The 26,182-nt window shown below is 38.7% G+C and overlaps 1 protein-coding gene across 8 annotated transcripts in view; it reads left to right on the top strand.

The window, feature by feature from the left end:
• The window catches only part of GREB1L (GREB1 like retinoic acid receptor coactivator), a 132,335-nt gene that overhangs the window by 61,120 nt on the left and 45,033 nt on the right, over nucleotides 1–26,182 (top strand). For 3 of the 8 annotated variants that reach the window (XM_066329737.1, XM_066329764.1, XM_066329746.1), the window contains 5 exons: nucleotides 10,387–10,558; nucleotides 10,833–11,033; nucleotides 18,122–18,298; nucleotides 20,952–21,128; nucleotides 23,046–23,168. In XM_066329737.1, the coding sequence (XP_066185834.1) occupies nucleotides 10,390–10,558; nucleotides 10,833–11,033; nucleotides 18,122–18,298; nucleotides 20,952–21,128; nucleotides 23,046–23,168 (847 nt within the window). In that variant the 5' untranslated portion in view covers nucleotides 10,387–10,389. Of the gene's footprint in view, nucleotides 1–9,740; nucleotides 10,559–10,832; nucleotides 11,034–18,121; nucleotides 18,299–20,951; nucleotides 21,129–23,045; nucleotides 23,169–26,182 lie in introns of those variants that run through there. The other 5 variants (XM_066329771.1, XM_066329781.1, XM_066329790.1 and 2 more) reach the window with 3 other exon arrangements.

Raw genomic sequence — 26,182 nt, forward strand, 5'->3', positions numbered from 1 at the left:
GGCTGACTTTATTTCTTCTTAGTTAAATTTTAGTTTTTAATCTTGAAATCTATGTTAGGGATTCTTTTCATGATCTATCTGAAGAGGGAGAGGTGGTGCTTTTTGATGGTGCTTTTGGCAGAATTATATGCTTTAAAAGTGAAGGAGAAGGGGGAAATGCCATGTGTGAGTCACTTGGATGCAGGGTGTTATCCTTTGTACAGAGTCATGGACATGCTCTGGCTGCAGAGACTTTTTTTTTTTTAATTGGTAACCCTGAAATTACTTTCAAGTTGCATATTTGAAGAAGTGCCATGGTAGATCTCCATCTCTGCCAACTTCAGTGGGGAAAAAAGTTTGCTTGCAGCAAAGTAGAGGTTGGAGTCAACAAAGTTTTACTCCAGTGCTTTATTTTTAGCCTGTTGCAGCTGTCAGAAACCAGAACAGGCATCAGATAAGATGAATACAGTGGAAAAGAAAAGTATTAAGTGGGTATTTGTGAAGAATTGTGTCATCTTTGTTTGGAAAGTTTTAAGAGCCAATGTAATCTGTATTACCATTATGCCTATTATTCAGAAAGTTTTGTTTTTTATTAGTGTCAGTTAATATGTGGTTTGAGAACTGAGAACTTTCAGAACCATTAATGTCTCTGCAAAATGAATAGCGATTTGTTTATATTGCTTGGCAATAAAAATGTCTTTGCCTCTCTTATTTAGCAGCACTTTCACATGAGAAAACCTATTAAAAAAGGAAAGAAAAGAACATGAGGAAAAACACTTTTATTGCAGATATACATATCTAAAATGATCTTTATTAAGGATTTTCTTTTTAATGCTGTGCAGTCTGATGTTGAGATGTGTACAAATGGATCACATTTTAGCTTCTATTTTCTGTATCTTAATAGTGACTTTTTTTGCTGTTTTCCTATCAAGTAGTGTCATCTTGATGAGCAGTCTTTAAAAATGTCAAGCATAAGTTCCTACACAAATAGTACCTTCTGCCTACAATAAATAATTAGCACAAGCTGTGATGTTTAAAACTTGAAATTTTGCAGCCCAGTGGCCTAAGGATTTACAATAATTTACATACATAAATATATAATATATAAATGTATGTTAAGCCATAATGCACAGTCTTGCTTCATAGTCCTGTTGAAGGCAACACCAGGCAGGTGAATATGTACTTACATAACTGAGTTCTGGAAGCAGATCAGGAGAACTGGTGTAGAGACAAGTTGCAGGGGGAAAAAATGAAACACAAACCAGCTGAGCAAACTCAGTGGTTGGAAATTACTTCAATATCATTAGCTTCATATGGTGGTCTTTGTTAGTCCAGTTGTGTTGAAGAGTTGGCCACAAAATCAATTGAGAAGGCATTTAAAGTATGCCTGAGATTGTAGGTGAAGTGCTCAGCTTCCAGGTGCCCAGTGCTAAAGTGCTTAATAAATGATCATCCCTTTCATTTTCATGAGCAATGCCAGCTGAGATGCCATTGTGATTGCTTCTTCTTATGGCATTACATGGCTCTTTTGAAACATTGATGACTTTGCCTTTCAATTTCTCATGATAAAAGCAACTGGGAAAAAACTCCCAAACAAAAACATAATTCATAAAAGTCAGCAATTAGTGATAAATACCAGCATTGAAATCTGTGACAAACACAGACTTCTGTTTATTTTGGAAAGCCATTCACAAAGCTGCCCAGTTATGAATTTTTTTTTTTTAAATGATGGAATATTAGACAGTGTTCTGTTGAAATTAACATTAAATCTTCATTAGAAACAAAGCTTTAAATTAACTGGAGCATCTGAGAAGATACTTTATTTTGTAGATTGTTGTAAATTACATAAATAGATTATATTTCCGTAATGCTTCTGAATAGTTTGTTTTAGTTGGTAACTACTAAATATAGTTGTTAACTAATAATATACAATAAGACCTGTGTATTAACAGAATATATGTTGTTAATGAATGACTGAACAGTTATGTATACAAAAATTATATAAAAATAGCAAAATTTCAATTAAAATTTATTAGCGTTGGGAAGAGTTACTGATTTTGAATACATTATTGGAGGAACAAATTTGTGCTTATTTTATTATGTTAATTACTCACATACTATATTAATTTTATTTGCTGTATTATGAAGTGTGGTAGCTAAATGAGTTCTTGGAGTCACAGAATGGGTTGAGTTGGAAGGGACCTTCAAGACCATGTAGTTCCAAACCCTGTGCCTCACCATCCTCACAGTGAAGAATTTCTTCCTGTTACTTGCTGTAAATCTATCTTCTTTCAGTTTAAAGCCATTTCCCCTTGTTCTATCACTCCTTGCCCTTGTCAGAAGTCCCCCTCCAGCTTTCTCCTAGGCACTGGAGGTCTGCCTGGAGCATTCTCTTCTCCAGGCTGAGCAGTCTCAACTCTTGCAGCCTTTTCTCACAGAAGAGGTGCTCCAGCCCTGTAATCATATTCATAGCCCTCCTCTGGACCTGCTCCAGCAGGTTTACATTATTCTTAGTATAATGGAGACACCAGAGCTGGATGCAGCACTCCAGGTGGGTTCTCACCAGAGCAGAGTGGAAAGACAGATGACCTCCCTTGGCCTGCTGGCCACGCTGCTTTTGATGGAGCTCAGGATGCAGTTGGCATTCTGGGCTGCAAGTGCACATGGCTGGGTCATGTTGCTCTTCTTGTCAACCAACATCCCTAAATCCTTCACCTCAGGGCTGCTCTCAATCCATTCCCCATCCAGCCTGTGTTTAGGCCTGGGGTTGTCCCAACCCAGGTGCAGGACCTTCGTGAAGTTTTCGTGGGATGACCTCTCAAGCCTGTGAGGTCCCTTCACATGGAATCGCTTCCCACCACTCTAACCCCATTGTAGAAGATTACCAAATTTGCAGGCATGATTTGTCCTTAGTGAAGCCATGCTGGCTGTCACCAGTCACCTCCTTATTTTCTGTGTGCCTTAGCATAGCTTCCAGGAGAATCTGCTCCATGATCTTGCTGGGCACAGAGGTGATTCAGGCACATAACTGTCTGGCTGTGGCAACATGCCAGGTTGTTGGAAAAGTAAATTGCAGTTCATGTCTGTAACTAATTGCAAAAAATTACACAGCAAAAATATGCCTTGATCCTATAGCTAGGATTAAGCATCATTGCTGATTTGGTTGTATTGCACTGGCATTAATAATGTGGTTAATAGTGCTGTTGAGTTAGGACAGAAAATGTAAGTGGGGAAGGCTGTGTATGAGCATGCATGTCTTAAGGAAGCAGGCTGAGGTTTTCAAAAGTGCTCCTTTGGTGATTTATTTGTGCCATCCCTGCCACGACTGTGTGAGCATGTACTCCTTTTAAAATAATGCTGCCTTTTAAACTGCAAAATCAAAAGCAATGTTTGTAGGTTGATAACCCTTTTTTTTCCCACCTGAAGGTTTTTCTATTGAAAGAGAAGCGTATCCCTTCTTTTAAGGGTGCACAGTAATGTTCCTTTTCCTATGCATATTGTGAAAGGTCCCTGCAGCACGAAAGGATTTGCTCCATCTTCTACAAATTTATTTAGGAAATCCTACAAAACCTCCACAGTAATTATCTGCTCACTTCATAACATCATTTGAAAGGACTCCAAAAGCTAGGAGTCAGGGTAGGCTAAGTCCACATAATTAACTCCTGAAAATTTTTATGTTTTCCTTCATCTGCTTATTGCATCTCTTTTTTGAGGAAATGGCGTCAAATGAAGCCATTGGAACATGCTTAACCTTAAATCATCTCAGTCCTCACTAGAGGAATGTGTTGGTGCACTGCCTGCACCAGTTTTCCTCTCACTGCATTGTAAGAGTTTAACCTATCTAGAATGCAGCATTTTTTTTCCTGAGTGGGAGCCATAACCTGGAAAAAAGTAAAGCCAGTGCCATTTTGTGAAGCTTGATTTGAACTCAGCTTGCAGTGACTTCTGTACCATTGTACCTCTCAGTGTTTGATCATGGTTGTAAACTGATCTTTGTGTGCACAGCTCTACGGATAACAGAAAGAACTAAAGAAACATTTCAAACATTTAGGTAAAAAAGATGAGACGATGTTTTGGTTGCTGTTTCTTGGTGGGTTTTGCCAGCTTCAGTTTTACATCACTGCTGGTTCATTTTGTGAAGCTGAAAACTCCCAGGTCACTGAATTTGTTAAAATGCAATTCAGACTTAATTTTTGCAGCATTTGAGGGTGATTTAAAGTTGATAGCTTCATGTATGTAAGTTCAACTTAGTAACACCAACCTGCATCCAGGTGTTAATTTTACCTTTAGTATGCTTATTGTTTTGTGAACTGTTCCTAAGGATGGTGGAAATAGTCATGAGGTGGAAGGGATGGAGTAGTAAGGGCATAGCAGCCTCCATATTAAGATCACTTGTGATTTGCTTTCTGTTTGATGTTGTCGGGAAACAGCTGCCCTCTTCCACCATCCTGCATGTGGCTCTGTAGTATAGGCATTTTTCTCTGTCCAAGGAATTGTCCAAATCCCAGATAAGCTGATGCAATACTCCAAGTACAGATGCCATTAATTGAGCAATGAGAGAACTTTGTAAAGAAAACAATATGTGTTCTTGATCCTTCTTATTACTCTTACACAGCAGTGGCAACGTTAGACTGAAAGATGAGACTCTAAATGGTATTGGATGCAAACGGTATTTTCTTAAAAATAAAATGAAAAATAAAGATGAGAGGAAACTTCACTGTAAATAGGGTAAATCCAAACTAATAAGTCATTTTTCTTGAAAGATGTGAATGAGTTATTTATCTGATACTTGCTACGTAAGATTGTAAGCTCTTTTACAGTTGAGTTTGAATATCCCTAATAAGGTGACAATCTCAAGACCTTGAAAACACTGTGAGGGGGGGATGGAAAGGGCTCTTACAGTGTTTATGAAGTAAGACTTCTGCTCCACCTTACAATCTTGTTTTGAGTCACATATAAGTCTTCCCCACTGAATGCTACAGCTGATGCTGTACATAGACTTTTAACTTTGAAGTTTGCACTTTTAATGAGCAAAACCAATATTTGCTATTGTTATTATTACCTGACATTCTTTCTGTGTATGCATGTTCAGGGTACATTGAAGTGATGCTCTAATGGGAAAAAATAATATTCCCAGAACATGACTAAGAATGATGTAAACAATCAGAAACACTAGCTGTACCTGAAACAACCAGTTCATTATTCTGCAGCACAAATAAAGGCCTGGTCTCTCTTTGCCTGAGATAACCCTTTGAGATACAGAAGCTGTGCTGGGCCTGGCAATGCCTTTGTGGAGGAACTTGCTTTCTTTTCCTTTGAAGAGAAACTTTTCTGTGGGGTAGGCCAGATCAGAAGCCAGATTATGTGTTTTGGAGAACACAATTACATTATTAGGTTAAACACAAAGTAAGGACTTGATAGAGCTGACTTAATGGGGGGTGTTTGCATCAGATTCATCATTCGCTATCAGGTAATTGTGAAATTGCTTTAAGCCATAACAACAACACTCACCCCCTCCCTCATCCTCCGGTTCGGTTCCTCTCCTTTAAAGTCTCTGGGGTCATGACCCACCTGGAGGCCAAATACGTGGTATCTGGTGTACTGAATGATCTGATTATATTTTTACTAGCAGAGCCTTCAACTCAATGTGCAGTTCTGGCTCCCAAGAGTTATTGAGTAATGATCCACTTTTCAGAGGTGACTTTTTTTATTTTTTAATCTAAAGAAGCATAGTCATCTTTTTTCCTATCTAAAAGTGGATAGTGTTTACTGTACTTACACACTGCTGGACCTGGGCTCAGTTTTTTCTCAAACATGCTATGTCAGGTTTCTGCACAAATCTTTTGGAACCTAGGTGACCACATGGAACAAGATAATTTGCTTGAATTGACAAGGCCTTTTTGTAAGTTCAGCTTCTGGGTTTGAAAGAGTGATTAGAATTTCCCTGAATCCTTCACTACACAGTTAGCTGAGGCAGTGTTAAAATCAGTGCTCTTTGAAATTTTGTTTTTGTTATTTCCATTTCTGTCTGCTTTGATAGAAGCTCATGGTAATTGTAGTTCTGCTTTCCACAATGAATGCCCATATTAATTGTTTTATTAAAAGATATAGCAATAATCCTGCTTTACCTCTGGTCAGGTTAGAGGAATTTCACAATTGCCTTGTTCCATGTGTCTTTGTAAGGAGACAGACTGAAATGTGAGGGCTGCCTTCCAGCTCTGCTGTAAGGCAGTTCTCACTCCAGCAAATCTCATGGTTAATCCTGTAGTTCAGTGATGGGCCACTGCAAAGAAGACTTGAAGTGAGTTTAGGAAATTTGCTTTGAAGAAGCACAGCAGCAATGGAGATGTGTTGGGTGGTGCTTTAGTATCTGAATGTTTTCAGAGAAGAACCCTGAGAGGGACAGAGCCTGGAGGTGATCTAAATTTTAGGAAATTCCCCTATTGTTTCATGTTTTCTTTCAGATTTAATTTTGAAATTATTCAATTCTGAGAATGTCTTCTAATCCCCATAGTCACTTTTAAGGAAATTAAATAAAAATCATTTGTGTACAGTGGGAAAGTTTCTGAGGTAGAGGGGAAGCCTTAGAAGGACAAAGTTGCCAAAGAAGTTGTCAAATTGAACCTCCTTCCTTAGTAGTGTGGTGGTGGAAGGAAAAAGTTTAGCAGCTAAATACACATACACTTTGCCCATACTGACAATCCAAAACCGACCTCAAAAGGTTGCCAAGAGAAGTAGGCCGCTTAAGAATTATACTGCTATCCATCCAGGGGTGCAGGTAAAATGAGAGGTGAGGGCTGGAATACTGAATTAGAGATGTGCAGATTGCCCATTGCTGGGAATCTAACCAGCTCTGTGCTGAGCTAGCTACAGTTAGTGTCCATGTAGACAGGGAAATAATTTTTTACCATCTCATCAAACTTCTTGCCCATTGGAAACCTCTCAGTGCATGCAGGTAGGCTCCAGCAGAGTTAGGTCTCATGTTGCTGGGTGTGGAACAATTAGACACGAGGGTGAGCCCCGATGTGCCGGAGTTGGCAGCATAAAAACAGGTTTGTGAGATCAGGGAGGAGCTCCTGAGTCAAGTCCAGCTCTGTTTTCTCTCAGTCGCTGTGTCAGATTGGCTCAGATGAACTCAACGATGGAATGTCTTTCCCACATCCTCCTGAGTTCACTGATGCATCAGATGGGCAGAATTTTAAGAAAACCTTGTTCTAATTTCACTAAAAGCAAGAGGGATTGGTTTGTTTTATTTTTACCAGATGACCTCATATATGAGTGTTGGAAAGGCATATTATTTAGGTAACTTTTTCAACTGTGAGCATTAATTTAGTTATGTTAAATCATTGGCTTTGGTCATATTTAAATGCAGATGTGGCAGACACATGTCTTAATAAGAGAAATGTTCTTTGGTTTTGCTGAGGTTTTTTTGGTCTCCCTTTAAATTCCATCAGTTTATTTTTCCTTCAGGCGCTGTTGCCTCCTCAAGCCCCCTCAGCCCATTTAAAGCACGTTCTGTCTCTGCTGCTGCTGAGGTGTGCTGGCTGGAGCCTGCCTCCCATTTACACTGTGAGGAGGAAAATTAACCATTTCCTAATAGCGCCAGGCATTTAGGGGTAGAATCAAATGCAGAAACACTAAGAAGTTACTCCCTTGAATTAGTGCTCCTGGCTTTTGGGGAGGCTGGATCAAGATGGCACAACCTGAACTAGGCAGTAGCTCACTGTTGGAGGGTCTTGCCCCCTCCTCTCCCCTGCAAAAGGAAAAACCCCTGCTCTCCCCTCCCCAGCTCTGTTGAGCTCCAAATGAGGCCCAGCTGCCCTAATGGCCCCAGGCAGTGTTAGGAAATGAGCTGCCCCATGCTGTTCTCCAGGGCTCCCAGCTCCCTCCGCTGCAGCCCAGCGGGACCCGGGGCCACTCTGCCCCCTGATACCTCTGCCTGCCCCATCTTGCAAAAGCACATCCCTGGCCCGCCTTCCTCCTGCTCTGCTCGGCTTCCACCCTGCAGGGACCAGAATTCACACAGGCTGTGCTTCCTGAGCGTTTCTTTACCTGGCATTTCCACCAACGATCTTGTTTTCTCTTGGCAAGCTAGAAACATCCTTTGGTAACATTAACCAGCTTTCTCGGGTAAATCTGTGGCAATCTCCATGCACAGGCAAGTCTCCTTGTATAGATGCCAGGGAAGCAAATCAAATTGCCAGCATTTTTGCTGTGTGTGTGCTATGCTTTATTAATAGCTTCCCATCAGAACTAAAATAATTGTCATAGAATTTATACAACAGGTAGGCTGTAGAAAACATGGAGAATGAATAGATTTCACACAGGTGTTCTGCTGTGGGAATTGCAAATTTTCTGAGTCATGAAGGTTGATTCATTTTCATTATGGTGTTTTAACTAAAATCTTTCCATTTGAATAGATTCCTGAAATCTTACCTGTAGCACATCATAATTGAGATAAATAGCAGAGAAATTAAATGTTATTGCATGAAATTTAATAATAGTCTGTCATAATTTCACTTATATTTATGAAGTATCTCTAACAATTTCAGTAAAATAAATATTTCAGTCACTTAGCTGATTTCCATCAATTCTTTTTTTCAAAGGCACCTGATAGGCTTAACTTACTGCAACCTTAATACTGCTTCAGTGTAGTTTTTTCTTATTTCCTAACACAGTTTGTAGTTGTGTGTTTGTACACAGTCTCTGCTGTTTCCAAATTTTAATGAAAACTTATAGAGGGGAAAACAGAATCTACTAATCTTTCACTGCTGAAATAGCAGAATGTGTCAGATTGAGAAATGGTTTTTTATCTGGTATTGTCTCTGGTGGGGGTAGAGAAGTGTAGATGCCACAAAATTTATTAAAAGCCAATCTAAATCAGAGATGGGGGATTATTTTCCCAAAGCTGCATAAAGTCTCTGAACAGGGAACTAACCCTCTCTCCCGGGTTAGAAGTGAATAATTTGGTTTGTTTCACACTTGTGCATCCAGTGGTGTAGTAATAATTAGCTCTTAGATATTTGTCTACACCGGCAGACCTCAAAGGCTGCTGGAAGTGGCTGTCATGATTATTGCCCTTTTACAGGTGGCCCTGAGGACCTTGAGCAACCTGGTGATAAAGCAGGAGTGGAACTGTAGGTTTTCAAAATGCCAACCTATCTTCTTGGCCAAGGTCTCTTCCTGTTTGTAGGACTAGCTGACATCTAGTGAGTGGAAGTACAAAGATAATGTTATAAGTTTTATACTTTGATGTCTGTTGATTTAACATTCTAAATTTTTTCTCTGTTGAAATAAATTTCTCTGAAAGTTAAGTCTTGTGTTCTGAATACTGGAAAATGTTAGATCGCTGTTTTTTTGGAACAAATGTCATTTGGTATAATGATCTAGCAAAGTGGAAAATTTCGTGTTTCAGTGAGTGTCCCTGAGCTTGTTTTAAAACCTTCCATGACCACCCTGTTACTAAATGTTTAAATCTGAGAATCTGTATCCTAGTGCTGGTGCACAAATGTAACAGTCTATGGGCTGTGTGATTCCATCCAAGGAGAAGAAATGATCTACAGGCTTGTCTATGCTTGAATATTTAATTAAGTTCCTAAGTTTGTCATTGATATCAACAGAAATATTAATTGTCAAAGCAGATATTTAAATGATTATCTCTCTTTGAGTGTAAAGCATAATTTCAAATAAAGACATTTCACTGCGTTTGCTGAATGTGGTTTAGAAGTTACTTATTTCTCTTTTTTAATGTTTATCTTTTGTTATAAGAGTATAATTAGATTCTTTAATAGGTCAGATTATGTGTAAATCACAGTATTACACTGAAGACAGGAGCTGAAGAGATTCTGAAAAGACAGAGAAGCTGACCTTCAATGTAATTTCAATTAATATGAGTAAGAGCAAAAATTCAAATTGTTGGATGTCTTTGTGTAAAGCTTTTCTCCAAATACGGCATACTGACAAGTGAAAAATCATGTAAGCACACTCTTTGACAAAAGCTGATGAAGCCCAACTTGATTTTTAAAATTTTTTTTTGTTACTTACCCTTCTATATTCTATCCCGAATATCCTGAAAAACCCCAAATAATTACAATTTTATCTACCCTCCATTACTTTTTTATACCAGGCAGGTTCTTGAGGCTGTTGAGAGATCGTGTCTGCAGAAGACACAATGCAGTGTGCTGGAAATGTGCTCAAAGCTTAGTGGAACAGAAGGATTGCAGTCTGCCAGACTGAGAGAGAAACATGAGCGTGTGGTGCTAGTTAGGGGTGTTGTTTCCACAGCATATTTTATTGCTAACTTTATATCACTGTCATGGGTGATAGTAAGACCTCTGTCTTTATTTGTAAATTCTCTGTGCATGGATGTTCTCATCCCCTTATCAGCTGTTTCCTTTGTGTTTTTAGATCATGGGGAATTCATATGCAGGGCAACTAAAATCTGCCCGTTTCGAAGAAGCTCTTCATAACTCCATAGAAGCTTCTCTGAGATGTAGCAGCGTTGTCCCACGGCCGATCTTCTCTCAGCTGTACCTGGATCCTGACCAGCCTCCTTTCCTGCCGGAAGGTAACCATGAAAGTATGGCACATTTCAGTTGTTTTTCTCTGTGTAAAAAGGGTAGGGTGTGTTTCATTTAAAAAAAAAAAAAAAAGGGGGGGCAAGAACTGCACAGCAGTTCATTGTGTGACAAAATCTTAATCTGGGGCATCATTAAGGGGAAAGAATGGCATGCTGGTTATTTTAAAAGGAGATAGATATTGTATTAAAGGCAAATACTGTTGAAAACTTCAGTTTTCTAAGTTATTTTTATTTTTGCTATATTTTATTATTTTTTTCTATTATTGTTCTTCAGATGTGAAGCCAAAGGTAGAAGAGTTGGATAAAGAGTTAGTACATCGCTATTCACAAAATGGAAACCTGGACTTTTCTACAACCAACCAATCTGTTAATGAAATGGAAGATGAAGAAGAGGATGAAGACATGTCAGATTCAAGTAGTCCACCAATCCCATACTCGCAAAAACCTGCCCCAGAAGGGTCTTGCACTACTGATGGTTGGTATCCTTTTTTTTACTGTGTAATCTTCACAACTGATTCTAATGATAATATACACTCTCTACAGTTACAAGTTCTTGGGCTATAAAGTCTGAAAATATAGTCAAAGCCTTAGTTCTGACAAAAAACGAATTAGAAGGGTTTGTTTGAGGACATAAAGTTTAATGTAGCATTTGAAAGCAGTGTCGAGAACTGGCTGTGGCACACCATTAGTTTCTGAAAGCTCTTTTTTGTCTCTGGTTTTCATTGATTCACTGTCCTAAAAAGATGACCTGAGTTGGCATCAGTATGGCTGGTTGTCAATCTATCCCTAAATGATTCTTGGAAACGCTGGCAAAGCTGGATTTAGTTGCTTCTGTGGGTAGAAGGAAGAGTTTGGAGGAAGAAAATGGGGAGGACACTTAGTGTACTTTGTGCTGCTGAGGTGATAAGAAGGTTGGTAGAGGAAGCTTGTCTGTTTTGTTTTCCTGGTGCGCCAGCTGGCCATTGCTTCCTTACCCTGAACTGTCCTGATTTGTTTCTGCTCAAGGTGAGCAAAATTGTTGACCATACTAGATTTGTTTGGGTTTGAATGTCTTAAAGAAAGAACCAGGTCAATATGGATGTACCTACTTGGTGAGAGAAAATTTGATATGGTTGGTTCATCTTATCCCAAAATTATTCTATTCTGAAGATTTAATGTCATCAAAAAAGGAAGATCTACTCATTAAAGTAGTAGTAAAGTGCTTCTTGTTAAAACATCTCCCTGCTGACTCCAGACAACTGAAAACAAGAACTGTTTCCACCAGGTCCAAATGCCCTTCTTGACATTTTATTCAGTATCCCCCTGAATCATGGAGTTCCTTGTGCTCAAAAAGCTGTACATCAAAAGCTGTAATTTATAAAATGGTTTTGTACCTTACTGAAGTATCTGGTTATATGAAGTGATAGAAGTACCAATCACTGATAATTCTTCGACATTTCTGGGAGGCGTTAGTGGCATGTGTTGTCATCTTTGCCTTTTCCACTTCTAAATGCAGCTCACACGAGCATGTTTACCCTCTGTAACAGCATACTGCCCATTCCCTGTAGCACAAAGAACAGAAGGGCTGGCTGGCTACTGTGAAAAGATGGGGAATATTGTTGGGAGAATTTGTTATTCACACAGAAGTGTAATCTTCTGTTCTTTGAAGGCTTGCAAATTTGAAGGAGGAGGGAAGGAGAAAGTATAAGAGGATGTATTCCCAGGAAAGTGTTCTCAGTTGAGGGCAAGTATCAATAAAGTCTGCAAAATCTCCTGTGGAGAGCAGGAGCAGTATGCTTTTCACTTCACATATTATATGTATGTAGTATTAAACTTCTTAGTATGTCCTGGAAAAGTTTGACCTTTCAAGGGCAGTTTTGTGTTTTGATTTTTATCTCTAAGACTTTTACGATCAAAGCACTCTAGAAGGAAGTTTTGTGTGTTACATATCCAGAATTTCAGGGTTGTTCATTATTCATTTTTAAGTTTACCATTCTGAATTTACAAGATCTGCCTTACTTTTAGATGTTCTCAAGGAACTGACTTAGGAAAGCAGCGTTTTTGTATCTGGAAAAGGAAAGGAAAACAGATTTTTTTAAAAATACTTCTGGTGATCTGTTATGACAGTTTTGCATAATTGTTTAAAATGCCCTGGTTCCCAAATATTCACACTGCAGACCCTATCTCAACAAGATATTAATCTGATAGCTCATCTTTCATCTCGTGAGTATACCTTCCAGAGATATAAGACAGGATCAGTGCCATTATTTACATCCCTTATCTTAGTTATTTAATTGCAAAGGTAAATAACATTATGAAGATGTTAAACAATACTGATAGACCATTTGAACTCACTGTGTTTGGATACTTTAAATTAAGCATGTATTCAATTACTTATCCAAGAACAAAATATTGGTATTAGAACCTGAAGTTCATAGCTTTGCATGCTGTAAAACTTGTTTCCTACATTTTCGATCAGGTGGGGTGAAATCTTTCTCCCTTTAAAGTATTTGTGCTGTTTGCTTTTCCTGAATTCAGGATGTGTGCCATAACCATATTAGTTTCTGTGGTGACTTGTTCTTTTATTCAGATGCATTTGTCAGTCACATGGGTGCAGAAAGTAGATCATAATGCCTTTAGTTATCAGCTAAAAAAAAAAAAAGTGCCTCACAAGTGAGTTTGTTGGAGATTCTTTCTCAGCTGATTTTAGTATTAGATCTCATAACTCTCTCCTTAGCCCATTGGAAAGAGCAACTGCCTTGTCCACTGAGCCTTGCTATTAGTCACGAAAGTAATTCACTTATTTTCAGGGGCTTGGGGGCGGCTTTTTTTTTTCCTACTCAACACAAACTTTCGTTACTAAAACTTCGACGAAAATAGAGTTTCAAGAACAACTATTTATTTGTTTTCATATGGGTACCTCAAATAGGCAACAAAATTCTTGCATTAGCAAGAGGCTGTTCTGAACCGCTTGCTTGCTGTAGCTTTAAAAGAGGCTGCTTCTAATTTGTGGAATAACATTCTATGCAAGCTGTGGGAAACACAATAGTATCACCTTTCTTTTGTTAGCAAATCCTCCATTTACCTGATGCTTAAAGAAAGGCCAAGGTAGTTTCAGAGGCAATTAGGTAAGCGGGTACTTAACACCTGATCAGTTACTGTGAGGTTACAATAGCGAGTGACAGTGACCCCTAATTCATATGTAATTCCTGGAAGCTAATTCCTTATGCAAATACCCCATTTATTACAGAGCAGCAAGGGGCTGGTACCCCACATGGGAACTACTTACAGTGGGGAAAGGAAGATAGATAACAAATTTCATTTTAAAGAAGATTATAGCACTTGGAATCGTTGACAGCTGTGGGGATACATTTCCAGGAAGATAGGACTGGGTTGCTTTAAATTAAGTGGTGTTAGAGAATGCAGATGTGCTTCTCAGAACAAAAACGAATGAATTTTCTTTCAAAGAAATGAAGACATCTGTAAAAGCTGTTAATATTTTAATTTTTTGGTGACTGCTCCTGATATTTTCAAATCTTTGATCGAAATATAAGTGCCTATTCCTTATTTGAAACAAAGCTGAGATCCTGTGAGAACATGTTGGTTTTGGGTTTTTTTTTTAAGGTAGTTCAGCTTTGGACTTTTGCTTTTTATAATTACATGTCGATAAAAGATTTCACAAAGACAAGTTGGTTTAGTTTACTGACTCGTGTTTTCTTCTCTTTGTACTTAGATTTTCATAAATAGTGCACAAGTAAATTGAAGTGCTATTCTTTCTGCTTTAGAGGAAATGTTTTACTGCTGTTTGACATAGAAATGTAGAAACAATTATAAATGAATAGAAACAATTATAAAGGAATAGCTATGAAATGTAAATGGATTTTAAATGTTCTAAGTCTTAGACACTGACAGCACAAGTTCATCTAGTACTGAGACATTAAGTCTTGTCTTTCTTAATGTGGAAATTATTATTTCTAACAGATAATTAATTACCAAATCAAAAGTTATGTGAAACAGAAAAGAAAATGAGGGTGGGGTCTCTGTGGTGCTTACTAGTTAGAAAAAGGCAATGAAACAGAGGGAGGGTTAATACCCCCTTGATCTCCCCACAGTCGGTTACTTGCTTCCAAATCAGTGTGTTTTGGGTGGAATTTCCTCATTCTGTTTCAAAAAGCAGCAGAAACTTAAAAGCATGCTTTTCAGCCCTAAAAGTCAAGGGGGAAAAGGATAATTGAAAGGCTCTTGAAGTATACCATCTGCATGTCTTTGAAGGAAAATTCAAACCTTTTACTGCACAGAAGCAGATTTGCATCCTCTCCATATCTCCTGGTGGAAGTAAGTCATGGCTGTACCTGGCCAAGCTCTGCAGCCCTCCCTGCTTCTCCTGTGGCAGCTGTTCAGTGAGCAAGAGAAAAGCTCATGGGGGCTCTGAGGGCCTGTGTGTGCTGCCTCTCTCACTGCCCACCCATCAAGATCCCTTTCCCTCTGCAGAGGGGGAGCCAGAGGAAACCATTTGTTATCCGTCCTGTTTATTATCACACCATCTCAGAACACGAGGTTTTGGCAGTTGCCTGTGAGCTCTGAGCTGAGAGCTGCTTTCTGCCGTTGCTGGCAGAGGGGTAGAAGTTATAAAGGTAGTGAATTTCAGCAAGATTTGTGAAGTTCAGGAGCTGGTTGGATGACATCAGTGTCCCCAAACTTAAGTCCCCTGGGGCAGCTAAGTAATTACAGCTCTCTCACAGGCTGAGCATCACAGAGGCATGTGCTGGTCAGCCAGTCTGCACATGCATACTTCTCTGATGCAGAGATGTCGCCAGCCAAAGCAGAGGAGGATGCCAAAGGGGATTGTGAAAGGAGGGAGAAGGGGGAGCGTGCAAGGGATCTGGGAGCACTGGATAAGTAAGAGATGATACTGGGGGTAAATTGCAGGTATTGTTTGCAGATTAGGTAGAACGCAGCATTTCTACAGTCGTACTTGTCCTAAATGGTGGAAAATATTAAGTATATTAAGATCTATGGCCTCTCAAGTAACAGGCAGCTGTTCCAGTGATAGCAGGCTGTTACTGAATTGTGCATGTAAACTTGCGAAGATGTTGTTTCTTAGGGTTCTCCTGCAGCTTCTCCCTTGGGGACTGATGCAGAATGGTGACACACAGCTGCTCAAAGAGTAGCTGAAGTTGTTTTGCTCATAGCCGGGATAAAGCTGAGCTATTTCTTTCACCTGGGATGTCGTGGAGCACTGCTTCACTTCACTGGGACATCAAAACCCTCAAGCATGCCAAGGGGCTCAAAGCTTCTCATGTGATACTCACCCTTCTTAGTGTTGTGAGCTCCTTCAGAAAGCAAGTCTGTATTGACACACAACGGTGCCAACCTTGCTTGTGCTAGTATTGCTATTGCTAGCAATTCCTTCAAAAGCCTCCTGTTGGTCACCATTTGTGCTTCTGGGCATTTCTGGAACATTTTTAGGTAAAGATCGGGGTAGAAGTTAATTGTGAAAAGCACGTGTTTAAATCTGTGTTGAAATCTTTCTGCACTTGCTGTTTCATAATCCTTATCTACAGATTTCCTGTTTGCCCACATTGTCAGCAGTGGGTAATTTTTGTATTTTAAATCTAGATGTAAAGTGGTATTTTCTAAGCATGTCAACTACTCAGGTTTCACTGAATGCCTAAATATTTAAGGTCAGTTTTGAAAATTCTGGATATAATACCCAAGTGGCATAAACATTGGAATAAGCAAATTTTATTTTGAATTTTATTTTTCCCCAGGGTTTATCAGTGACTGTTTTTTTCTAAATTACGTCAAAAAGTCTAGATAATACTTAGCCTGGTACCTGGCTTTCTATTTGACTATGATCAATATGTATTTAGAGAACATAAGTTCTCTAAATTCTTCTTAAGAAGAATTTACTCCATTAAAATCAAATGGCACCTACTCAGAAAATAATTAATTGTGCTTTAAATATGCAGATTTAATACTTCTCTCCTAAAACATATGTACAATTTTATTGGTAAGTTATTGATACAATCCACTGATTCATACATGAAAACTTTAGGTGCTTCATTTCAATTCATTGCCTGGAAAAAGGTGTGTGTGAGGGTGAATCCAAGCTAGCTTTCCATGAGCAGCTGCTGGAACTGAGCTGATGGAAGAACTGAAGAAACCATTCAGCCGGGAGCTGGTTCAGCAGATTATGAGTGTAGGCACAAGACTGAACCTGTATTGGACCCTGTTTTCAGCAAGCTGCTGCTTGTGAGAAAATTCATGCAAGCTGATTCTGTGCATTCCACTTTGCACATGCTCTGTGCCTGCTACATTTCTGAGATAAAACCAAAACCCATTAACTTCCATAATTTTTGCAGAAGTTGCTGTAGGTTTTGGTACAGCAGCTAAGAGCACAGACATATGTATCAATAATGCCTGAGTTGGCTTTTGGTCAAGCTGTGATCACATTGCATTACCAGATGCTTAGAAAATATCCTTCTCCAGGATTTTTTTCTTCCTCAAAATTTCTGTGACAATTATTTCCTAAAATTCTGTGGCATGAATAGTATTTTAAATCGAGTGTAAGTAATAGGTATTGATAGCTGATGTCTTAATATCTATTGCAGTAATTTCAAATTTATCAGTAACCTTTATTCTTGTGATAATGATTTTCTGTATTTATGTTTTATTTAGCCTGGACACTGCACTGGGTTGCCTTGCTATGCTTTTTTGTGTGACCCAGCCTGCTACCTGCTCACTGCAGGGCACAGAACAGCAGAAACTCTCTCAGGTCCCCATTTTGGCCCACTTCTGCTGCTTCAGCTCTACACTGATTGAAAGCCCAAGAAGCAATGTTATGTCCTTATTTTGTGTATGTATGTGTACATGAGTGAGGAAAAACTGGGGACTTGAAAGTCATGCAGTCTACTGAGTCTTCAAGAGACTCTAATGGAGACTTAGCGAAAACATGATTCACATGTCTAAAATTAGTGAATTATTTATTTGCTGAAATTTCTAAAATGTGTTTAGAATTTGAAAATTAGATATTTAATTATTTTAATGCAATAAAATAATTTTTTAGTAGCCACTAATGAACTTCAGTCATCGATTTTTATCAGTCTTTCATATTACATAATGGTGTTTATGTATCAATGCTAGCCTTCTACAAGCAACAAAGACAAAACTGTTTCTCTTGAAAACACTGTAAACTAAAGTTTGGCAAAGAAAAAATAATCTTTGGCATGTCTTAAGAGCTGTTTTCTGTTACTAAATCACAAGCTTATCCTGTTATTTTGATTGTTTTTGAAAAATTGGGTTTTGGAGCCATTTGATGTCTAATGTTTGGACACTTGAATTTCTTTTGTGCCTGTATACGTTCAGCATATTTAAAATAATATCTATTGCCTCTGAAATCCTCAGCTAGTGGTTCTGATGAGATGCTATCTTGATTTCCTTTTTTTCCTTCAAAAAGCATGTATTAAAACTCCAGTATACAGCATCAAGTTGTGAAGCCCATTTGCTTTTGTAACTGACAAAACAAAGAAAATTAAATGAATTCTTTTGAAGAGCTATCATTTGTTTTGTTTTGTTTTGTAGGTTTTTGTCAAGCAGGCAAGGATTTACGGTTAGTATCTCTGTGCATGGAGCAAATTGATATCCCAGCAGGCTTCCTGTTAGTAGGAGCCAAATCTCCCAACCTTCCTGAGCACATTCTAGTCTGCGCTGTTGACAAGCGATTTTTGCCAGATGATCATGGAAAAAATGCACTTTTAGGTAAGAGATCTTTTTTTCTTTGTGCCATAATAATTCAGAGGGAAAAAAAAGCCAGTTGAAAATTATCTAATGTCATTTCAGCTAATAACCTTCTATTAGAAATATGTTGAGGAGAGGACTGATTTCATTAAATCAAATCTGTAGATGAACCTGTCTTAAAAGCCCATTTTAAAACAAGTCCCTGATTCCACAATTAACCACAATTGAATTGCCTAGATTTCTGTGTGGGCAGAAGTCAATTGCAACCCTGGCATTCTAAATGTGAACTATCCATTTACTCTTTATCTCTGCTGAAGCTTACAGCATTTTCATGTCAGAAGAAATATGGTCATGCAAATATTGAAAATGAACTATATAAATCTTTTTTTGATTAAGGGATGATTTCTGCACTTGGCTTCACCAGGATCATTGTCCTCGGTAGAAGTTCTGGGAGCAATTTGCTTCCCAAAACCCAATATGTAGGGACACGCCTCCTGCCTTTCCCAATTAGGTCATGATCTGTTACATTTATGAAGTTTAAAATTTTAATACAACAGTGCCTCGTGGTAATTGAAGACAGGCCTATGTGCACCTAGATTTCCTGCCTGGGTTGCTACTGGTACACCTTTTAAAAAGCTAGTAGAAGTGATTTAATGTATTTTGGCTCCTTTAGCCCATTTTGAATTTACTCTCTCATTTCTCCCTCCAGTCATTGTCCTGCCTAGGATATATTCAGAAAGACCTTTCAACAGGAAAGAAATTACAACAAATAAATACCCTGATTTAACTGCATTGCTCAAATTCTGGTCCAGACCAGCAATATTTTGTGTAACTATTGGAAACAGCTTTGCTTTGTGCTTTAATGTTACCTCTCCATTAAATCCATTTGATATGCTACTACACACTGTAAAGCTTTAGGCCTAAGGCAGAAATGTCCCTGTTCTGAGTTAGGTAGAGGCTGTGGTTTGGCTGGGGATGTGGGGAAACGGGGTACTCTGATGTACTTCAGGATTCAGAGGAGCTTCTCCCCTGCTAAGTAGGGGAAGTGTCAGGAGCTGACCAGTAAGAACTGATAGACAGGCGTTAGGTGTTTAAACCTCATTAAATGTGGTACTGCTTTGTTGGTAAGCCTCCCCTCCATCCCAGCTTTGTATCCTCCATCATCTCTGGCCTCATTTGATAATAAGCCTGGTGACTCACATCTCTGGCATTGCTGATGTATTAAAGTGCCTCCAGGCTTCAGTAATTGGCACCTATGAGCAAAAAACTGACTCAGTAGCTCTGTGAGACCCTGGTTACTCTTTCTGAAAAATGGAGATGCACCAGTAGATCCTGTGAGCTGCAAGGGAGTAAAGAAAGAATGATTCAGTCCCAGGAAAAACAGGATGAAGAAATTTGCATCTTGTCATACTCGTCCAAACTGATAATGAGACATAGTAAGGCTAAAGACAGTGCCCTAATTATGAAGAGTTTTATTTATGGATAAGGCATTTTGTCAAACGCTAAATATCTTTGTCATAAACCTATTAGTTTGGCTGAGAGGTGAGTGTAGGAACCAGCATCCTTCAGGGTGTTTGTCATCGTGGAAAATAATGATAGCAAGAATGAAAAATTGATTCTCTTACAGATCTTGAACTGATTAGTAAATGGAAAAAAACTCAAACAAAAATAGAGCATTTCTACTAGGTATTAATCTGTAAGCATTTTTATAAATCATTATTGACATTCCATAGAAAATCTGTTTTATTAAGTTTTGAAAGTATTTCAGAGATAAGTAGCATGACATGTAAGACAAGGGGGCTTAATTGTTCAGCACTAAATAATAGAGGACTGATTCAAACAACAAAGATTTTAAGGCAGACAATTTCAGAACATGCCCTGTGGTTTGTTCTATGAAATGTGAGACTGGTGCCATCATTATGCCAGATTCCCATTAACACAGCTGTGAATGGCACTGGAAATCAAGACTGCTTATAATTCGTAGTCTGAATCATATCCTTCAGACCTCAAATTTCACCCCTTTCTGTGAAATCTTGTTGGGAACATTGCAGGAAAACAGCCTTTGTCCCTAAATTTGTTACTTTCTTAAGAGAGAAGCTGTAGGTTTTTTAAAACTATTCTAAAGCATTCCTGACTTTGACCATGCCAATCTTGACATCAAGTGATGGCTTTCAAGACTTTAATAAAATGTAAGGTTCAGCTTACTTGGAAAGTATTTTGTATAAGCCTCAGGAAAAATTTATTTGATGTTATTTTCAGTGATATGAAATTGCTGTGATGGATTAGCCACTGTTTTGAGAGAGACATCTGCAGTTTGGAGCCCATGGGTTTTTAATATGGAAAAAATAGGTTGGGTTTTTTTTTCCCCTCATGGAAATTTCCTAGTGTGGCAATGTAGTTCTCCTCATGCCAAGTAGTTATTCTTCTCTGCACTCTGTAGAGTGCAAAATTGGTGGTAGGATTTTGGCATAAGTCAGTATGCCCACAGAGACAGAGGAGTTTCAGAAGAGGTAAGACTGACACAGGTGTCTACAGAAGCTGGCTGGCTGGAGGCCTCTCCAGTCCCTTGGAACTGGATGTACAGGTAGGTTTACATGGCTTTGTACCTAGCAGACATTTAATTTGTTTACAAGACATTTAATTTGTTTGTGCATCTTCTGCTTTGTTCTTCCAGGATTTTCTGGTAATTGTATAGGCTGTGGAGAAAGAGGATTTCGGTACTTCACAGAGTTTTCCAATCATATCAACCTGAAATTAACCACTCAGCCAAAGAAGCAGAAGCACTTAAAGTACTACCTAGTAAGAAGCTCCCAAGGTGTACTTTCAAAGGGACCCCTTATTTGCTGGAAAGGTAATAAAGGTGCCCATTCCATTTGGTGTGTTTTATGCTATTAGGGATGATGTTGAATGAAAAACTGCAGTTGCCGTTGAAAATGTATGCATTCGTAAGCAACTACTCGAAGGGAAAATTCTCACTGTTTTCACTCAAGTTTGGTTGGATTTTGCCAAAGAAGTTTAAGTCTTAATAACAACCATGGGATTATAAACACTCTTCTTTCATCTCCCCATACTTTTGGTGTCAGCCCTAGATCTGACCGTCTTAGAGTGTGCAGTCATCTTGGTAGAAGAGGTTACTCAGTCTGATAAATTCTTTTATGTGCCTGAAGCAAGGTGACTCACAGCCAAGGCTGCAACATTGGTTTTCCACTGATATTCATCTTTGCAGGTGCAATCCAATCTGTCTCATGCCTGAGGATAGCTAGCATGCTGTAAGATTAAGAAATCTGAGGTCATTGATCTGAGGAAAAGAAAACACTTAGATACTCCTGCCATTTGCAGTGTTTTACACTACCAGAGCAGCCTGTGTGATGTAATGTGCTACAAGAGGATATGTTTGAGCCTCCAAGGCAAGATAGCCATGGGGTCTCTTACTGGAGGATGCAGGTTTTTGGAGCTAGAACCATACAAAGACTCAAGGAAAGTGTGGTTTACCTACTCACCATCTACCAAGGTGCTTCATGTGCAGACTACCTGACCTTTTCATCTGTGGTCTCACTCAGTGAAGGCAGAGTTCAGTCTGGTTCCTGTTGTTCCAAAAAGTTGATGTGAGGAGAGGGGAAGCTCTGCAGGAGGACTGACAGACATCTGAAGAGTCACATCCTCATGTGAATAGCAGCATGACACCAGAAAGAGATGGTTATCACCGAGCTGTATGAGTGATTATAGTTTGTATCAGTTAGTGGTTCAAATGGATCCTGGCTTCAGCTGTTTTTCTCTGTTACAAGGATAATTAACTACTGCTTCAGTGTGCATGTGGCTTTTCAACAGCATTTTTTCCACAAAGATGACACAAATATTTAATTTAGTAGTGAAATTCCAAATACAGACAAAGGAATTACGTTAGGTATCTTTTTTTCTGAAACCCCTCCCTTATGCAGTTGGAGTTGGTGTGTATCCTGGCAAATAGAATCAGGAGTAATGTGCATGTGGAAGAAGCAGATACCGGTTTCACTTTTGGCTATGTGCTAATTGCAAGTGTTCTGAGCACCCATGAAAGTTTAGAAAATCAACCAAAAGTCAACTTCATAGGCATTACTTTGATAGGTTCTATCCCCATATTGCTGCCATCCATCTGGTAACCTTTCACTCTTCACTTACATTAGAGATCTAATTAGAAGAAGAGTGCTTTTAAACATTTAAGCCCTTCTCTTAAGACAAATACTGATTAGATCTCAGTTTTAAAAATGGATTAATATGTGATTTTCAAGGTGACTTTCTCCTCCCTCGACTCAGTTTTCATCCAGACACACACTAACAGCACTGAGATCTCCCTGGAGGTTTGCGGAGGCATATTAAAAATCTGGGGTTTGGCACAACTTCTCCTTTTAAAGGGCAACATATGACGGTTTGTACACAGGTTGTGCCACAGAAGTCGCTAAGTGTTTTCTGGGACATGTCCAGATTCAAATCTCAATGTCCTCTTCAAATCTCTTGGAAGCTGTGATCTGAGGGCTCTTGCTGTTTTGAAGCATCTGGTGTGTATTTGCCTGGCCCCCTGAGTGGCCTCCAGGGAGGTTTTCTTAATTAGAAGACAAAGTTGACTAAACTGCAAATCCGTATTTTCGTTGAATGCTGCCATTTGCCGCTGTTTGTTATACGTGCTCCATGTATGCTCTTAACATTTTGTCACCTTTCGCCACCGTGTTGCTGAACTTTGCTGCTGGAAGGCAGGCCTTGTTAATATGTACTGTAGCTGCTTCGTTTGCAGAATGTAGAAGCAGGCAATCATCTGCTGCTAGCCTCTCTGCTAAACCAAATCCTTCGGTGTCACCGTCCACGACCCCAGAGGGTGGATCAGCTAATGGATACAAATCAGGGTTCACTCAGACAGGTAGGAGCTGAAAGTGCTGTAAAGATAACCATTGGGGGTGGTAAGTTACCTCAGACACCAGTGGGTCAGGGATGCTGTAAACAACTGGGTATTTACCTTGAGCCATGTATAGATTACCCTGGAGAGGATGCCTTTCAAAATTTGCTTTGGCAAAGATTAAGACCCAGGTGAGGCTGAAGGTTACATTAGTCTCAAAACAACAGTTGACGTAAAAGCATTAAATGATCTTTTGATTAATTTATTTGATTCTGTGCCTCCCTGTCTTTGTTTCATTAATTTTTTTGTGCATCTCAAAAAACTTCAATTACACATTTGTAGGGAAGTGTTTACTTTGTATATAAACTAGGCTATTTGTCTGGAAAAGGAAAATAATCTCCTTCTAGGGAGAGGCAGCCAGATTTTTTTTAATTTACTTGTTTATTTCCTTATTTATTTAAATTTTATTGCATGCAAAGGTGTACTTAGAATTGCAGTTTCCCCATATGCATACAGTGGGTTTGTGTTATGTGAGCTAACAGGTCTCTCACAACTATTCTAGAAAGCTATTAATGATATCCCTAAATAAGGAGAAAATATGAAAATCAAATAGACATTGACTGACAAGCAGCATCTTAATATCGTGTATCTGTTTATTTCTTGCAAGTAGACAAAGTGCTTTTGTTTGAGCTTTGAGCAGTGAGGACATTGCTTTATTGCAGCTTCATCTATGCTGTTGTATGTTTTTGTGTCTATTTGTGCTATTTCTCGGAAAGTTGAAAACAAGAGAAAATGGCCTGCTAATTGTTGTAATTAATTGGTATGAATGTCCAAAAACATATATTTATTTAAAGGAGTATGAAATACATATATAAAGCAAGATGGCTAAAATATTTCTTACATCTCAAAAATTTGTTAAAAGGAGTAAATAAACAAAAGCTGAACATGGGCATTCATATGAAATTAGAATCACTGATTAGTGTTTTCAGAGGCACTTCCCTCAGGTGGTTGCCCTTGTCTCTGTTGAGGAAGCTAAATGCTTTAGGCTTTGAGTAAAATTAAATGACAGCATGGTTTAAAGACATCTGCATTTCATTGCATGATCCCTTAGCTTCCAGATCCAGGCATGAGAACTGTGCAGATATATGAGAACCTGTTTATTTGGAAGAATAGGAATTCTAATATTTACACAGCTTTGTCTTCTATTGTATCTGCCAAGTTAATAGATACACCTTTTATATACAGCTTTCTCCTTATCACTCCCTGCCATTTTCAGTCTGCTTGGTGTTTCTCTGTGTCACTGTTTGTACTCCTAGGTCATGCTCATCAAAACCTTTTCATCTCCTTCTACTGTTATCTTCTTGTGGAGATAATGCCACTTACATACACATGAATCCCCTGTGACTGGGAGAAGGAAGGAGAGCATCTTTTATTCAGTAACATAATTCTGACATGTCACCTATGATAGATGGCTTTTCTAGCTTCTTCCCTTCTAGATTCTGCATAGGTTTTTCTACTGGACTTTGCTTCTTGGTTATTTTAAAACAGGACTACTTAATAGTTGAAACTGTTTTCAGTTCATCATCAACTCATACCCCTTTTTTTTCTTTAAAAGTTGTATAAATATTTCTGATGAGCAGTTCAGCCTCTGACTTCTATAAATTACATGTAGGTAGTTATGGGCATACAGTCTCAAAAATATGGTTTTGGGCAGACACTTGAGAGGGGAAAATTCAATTCATGTGTTAAGCAACTAGAAACAAGGCTTTACAAGAGAAAGATGAAAATTTTGATAGCTGGTATTTTTGTAACTGTAGGTCCTGCTGAGGTAACAGAGTGGTGTTTAAACATATACCAGCCACTTCCACAGTCACAGATAAAATTTCAAGAAAATGTATTAAACTAGAGATGGGGAAAAAATTCCCCAAAGTTTCTCGAGTGTTTACTTTGAAGAAACTTTAAGACTACATATTTGCTATATCATGTTTAATGACAGACCAGCGTGTCCCTCCAAGGGCACTGACCTGGTGGTCTATTTTGTTAGCCATTCAGCGTATTTCCTGTGAACATGGACAAGATTTTCTGGTGGCCCAGCAGCAGCAGAGGCTTCTGTGTTTGTTCTTCATGTCAGTTACTCTGTCTGGCAAAGCAGAGCTTCCTCCCACCCTCCTTCACCAAATGGTGTATGGCCTGAGGGTGAATGTGTTTGGCAGATCAAGTTGGTCTTTGTTTTCTGTTTTCTTTAGCTGGCTGTTTTACTAGGACATCTGTAGGTGAACTTAGCCTCCTTTGCCTGCTTGTTGCAAACTACATTCTGGACTGATGCTAAGCTAATATTCTTTCACTCTGGTTATAAGAATTTGGATTTGCCAGTGTATCAGCATCCAAATGCTTCAATTTTTTTTTTTAAGTAAATTGCAACTATGAAATGCCCAGTGTTAAAGGGATGTACACGCTGAGAGGTTTGGGATCAGTTTTATACAGCGCAAATTTTAAAATTAGTTTGTTCTTCAGTTTTTCCTTATATAAAATAAGGTTTATAAGTTTTAGCCTTGGTAAAGTGCTCTAAGAAGTTTGTTAATTCATGCAAAGATTTGGGCTCAAATGTCCTTAATTTTTTACCCAGATTTATAAACAGGCATATGCTTTTTATAGTTTTAGAGACAGTAAGGAGGCTGCTGTAAGGAGGCTGTGTTTTTTGATTAATTTTTTTCTGCCCTTAGTCAAGCTTAGCTGTGTCTGACAGACATTCAGTAGCTTGTTGTTGAAAATCTTGGGTGATGGAGATTCCATGACCTCTTTAGGCAACTTATTCCAGTGCTTATTCCCTATGCTTGCTGGCTGCAAGTTCCATAAGCTCTTTGTTGTAGCTTCCTCATGTGAAACATGAGATAACTCCATTTGCTTGTCTATCCTATGAGAGTGTTTTGAAGAGCAATGAGATTGCCCTTTTTACAGTTAAAATATTTTTTGAGTGTGTGTGAGTGCAAAATATTGTGGAAGAGATGAATCATGGGTTCAGTAGATTATGAGACTCT

This window comes from Sylvia atricapilla, chromosome 1 (genome assembly GCF_009819655.1).
Source record: "Sylvia atricapilla isolate bSylAtr1 chromosome 1, bSylAtr1.pri, whole genome shotgun sequence".
Classification (NCBI taxonomy): domain Eukaryota; kingdom Metazoa; phylum Chordata; class Aves; order Passeriformes; family Sylviidae; genus Sylvia; species Sylvia atricapilla.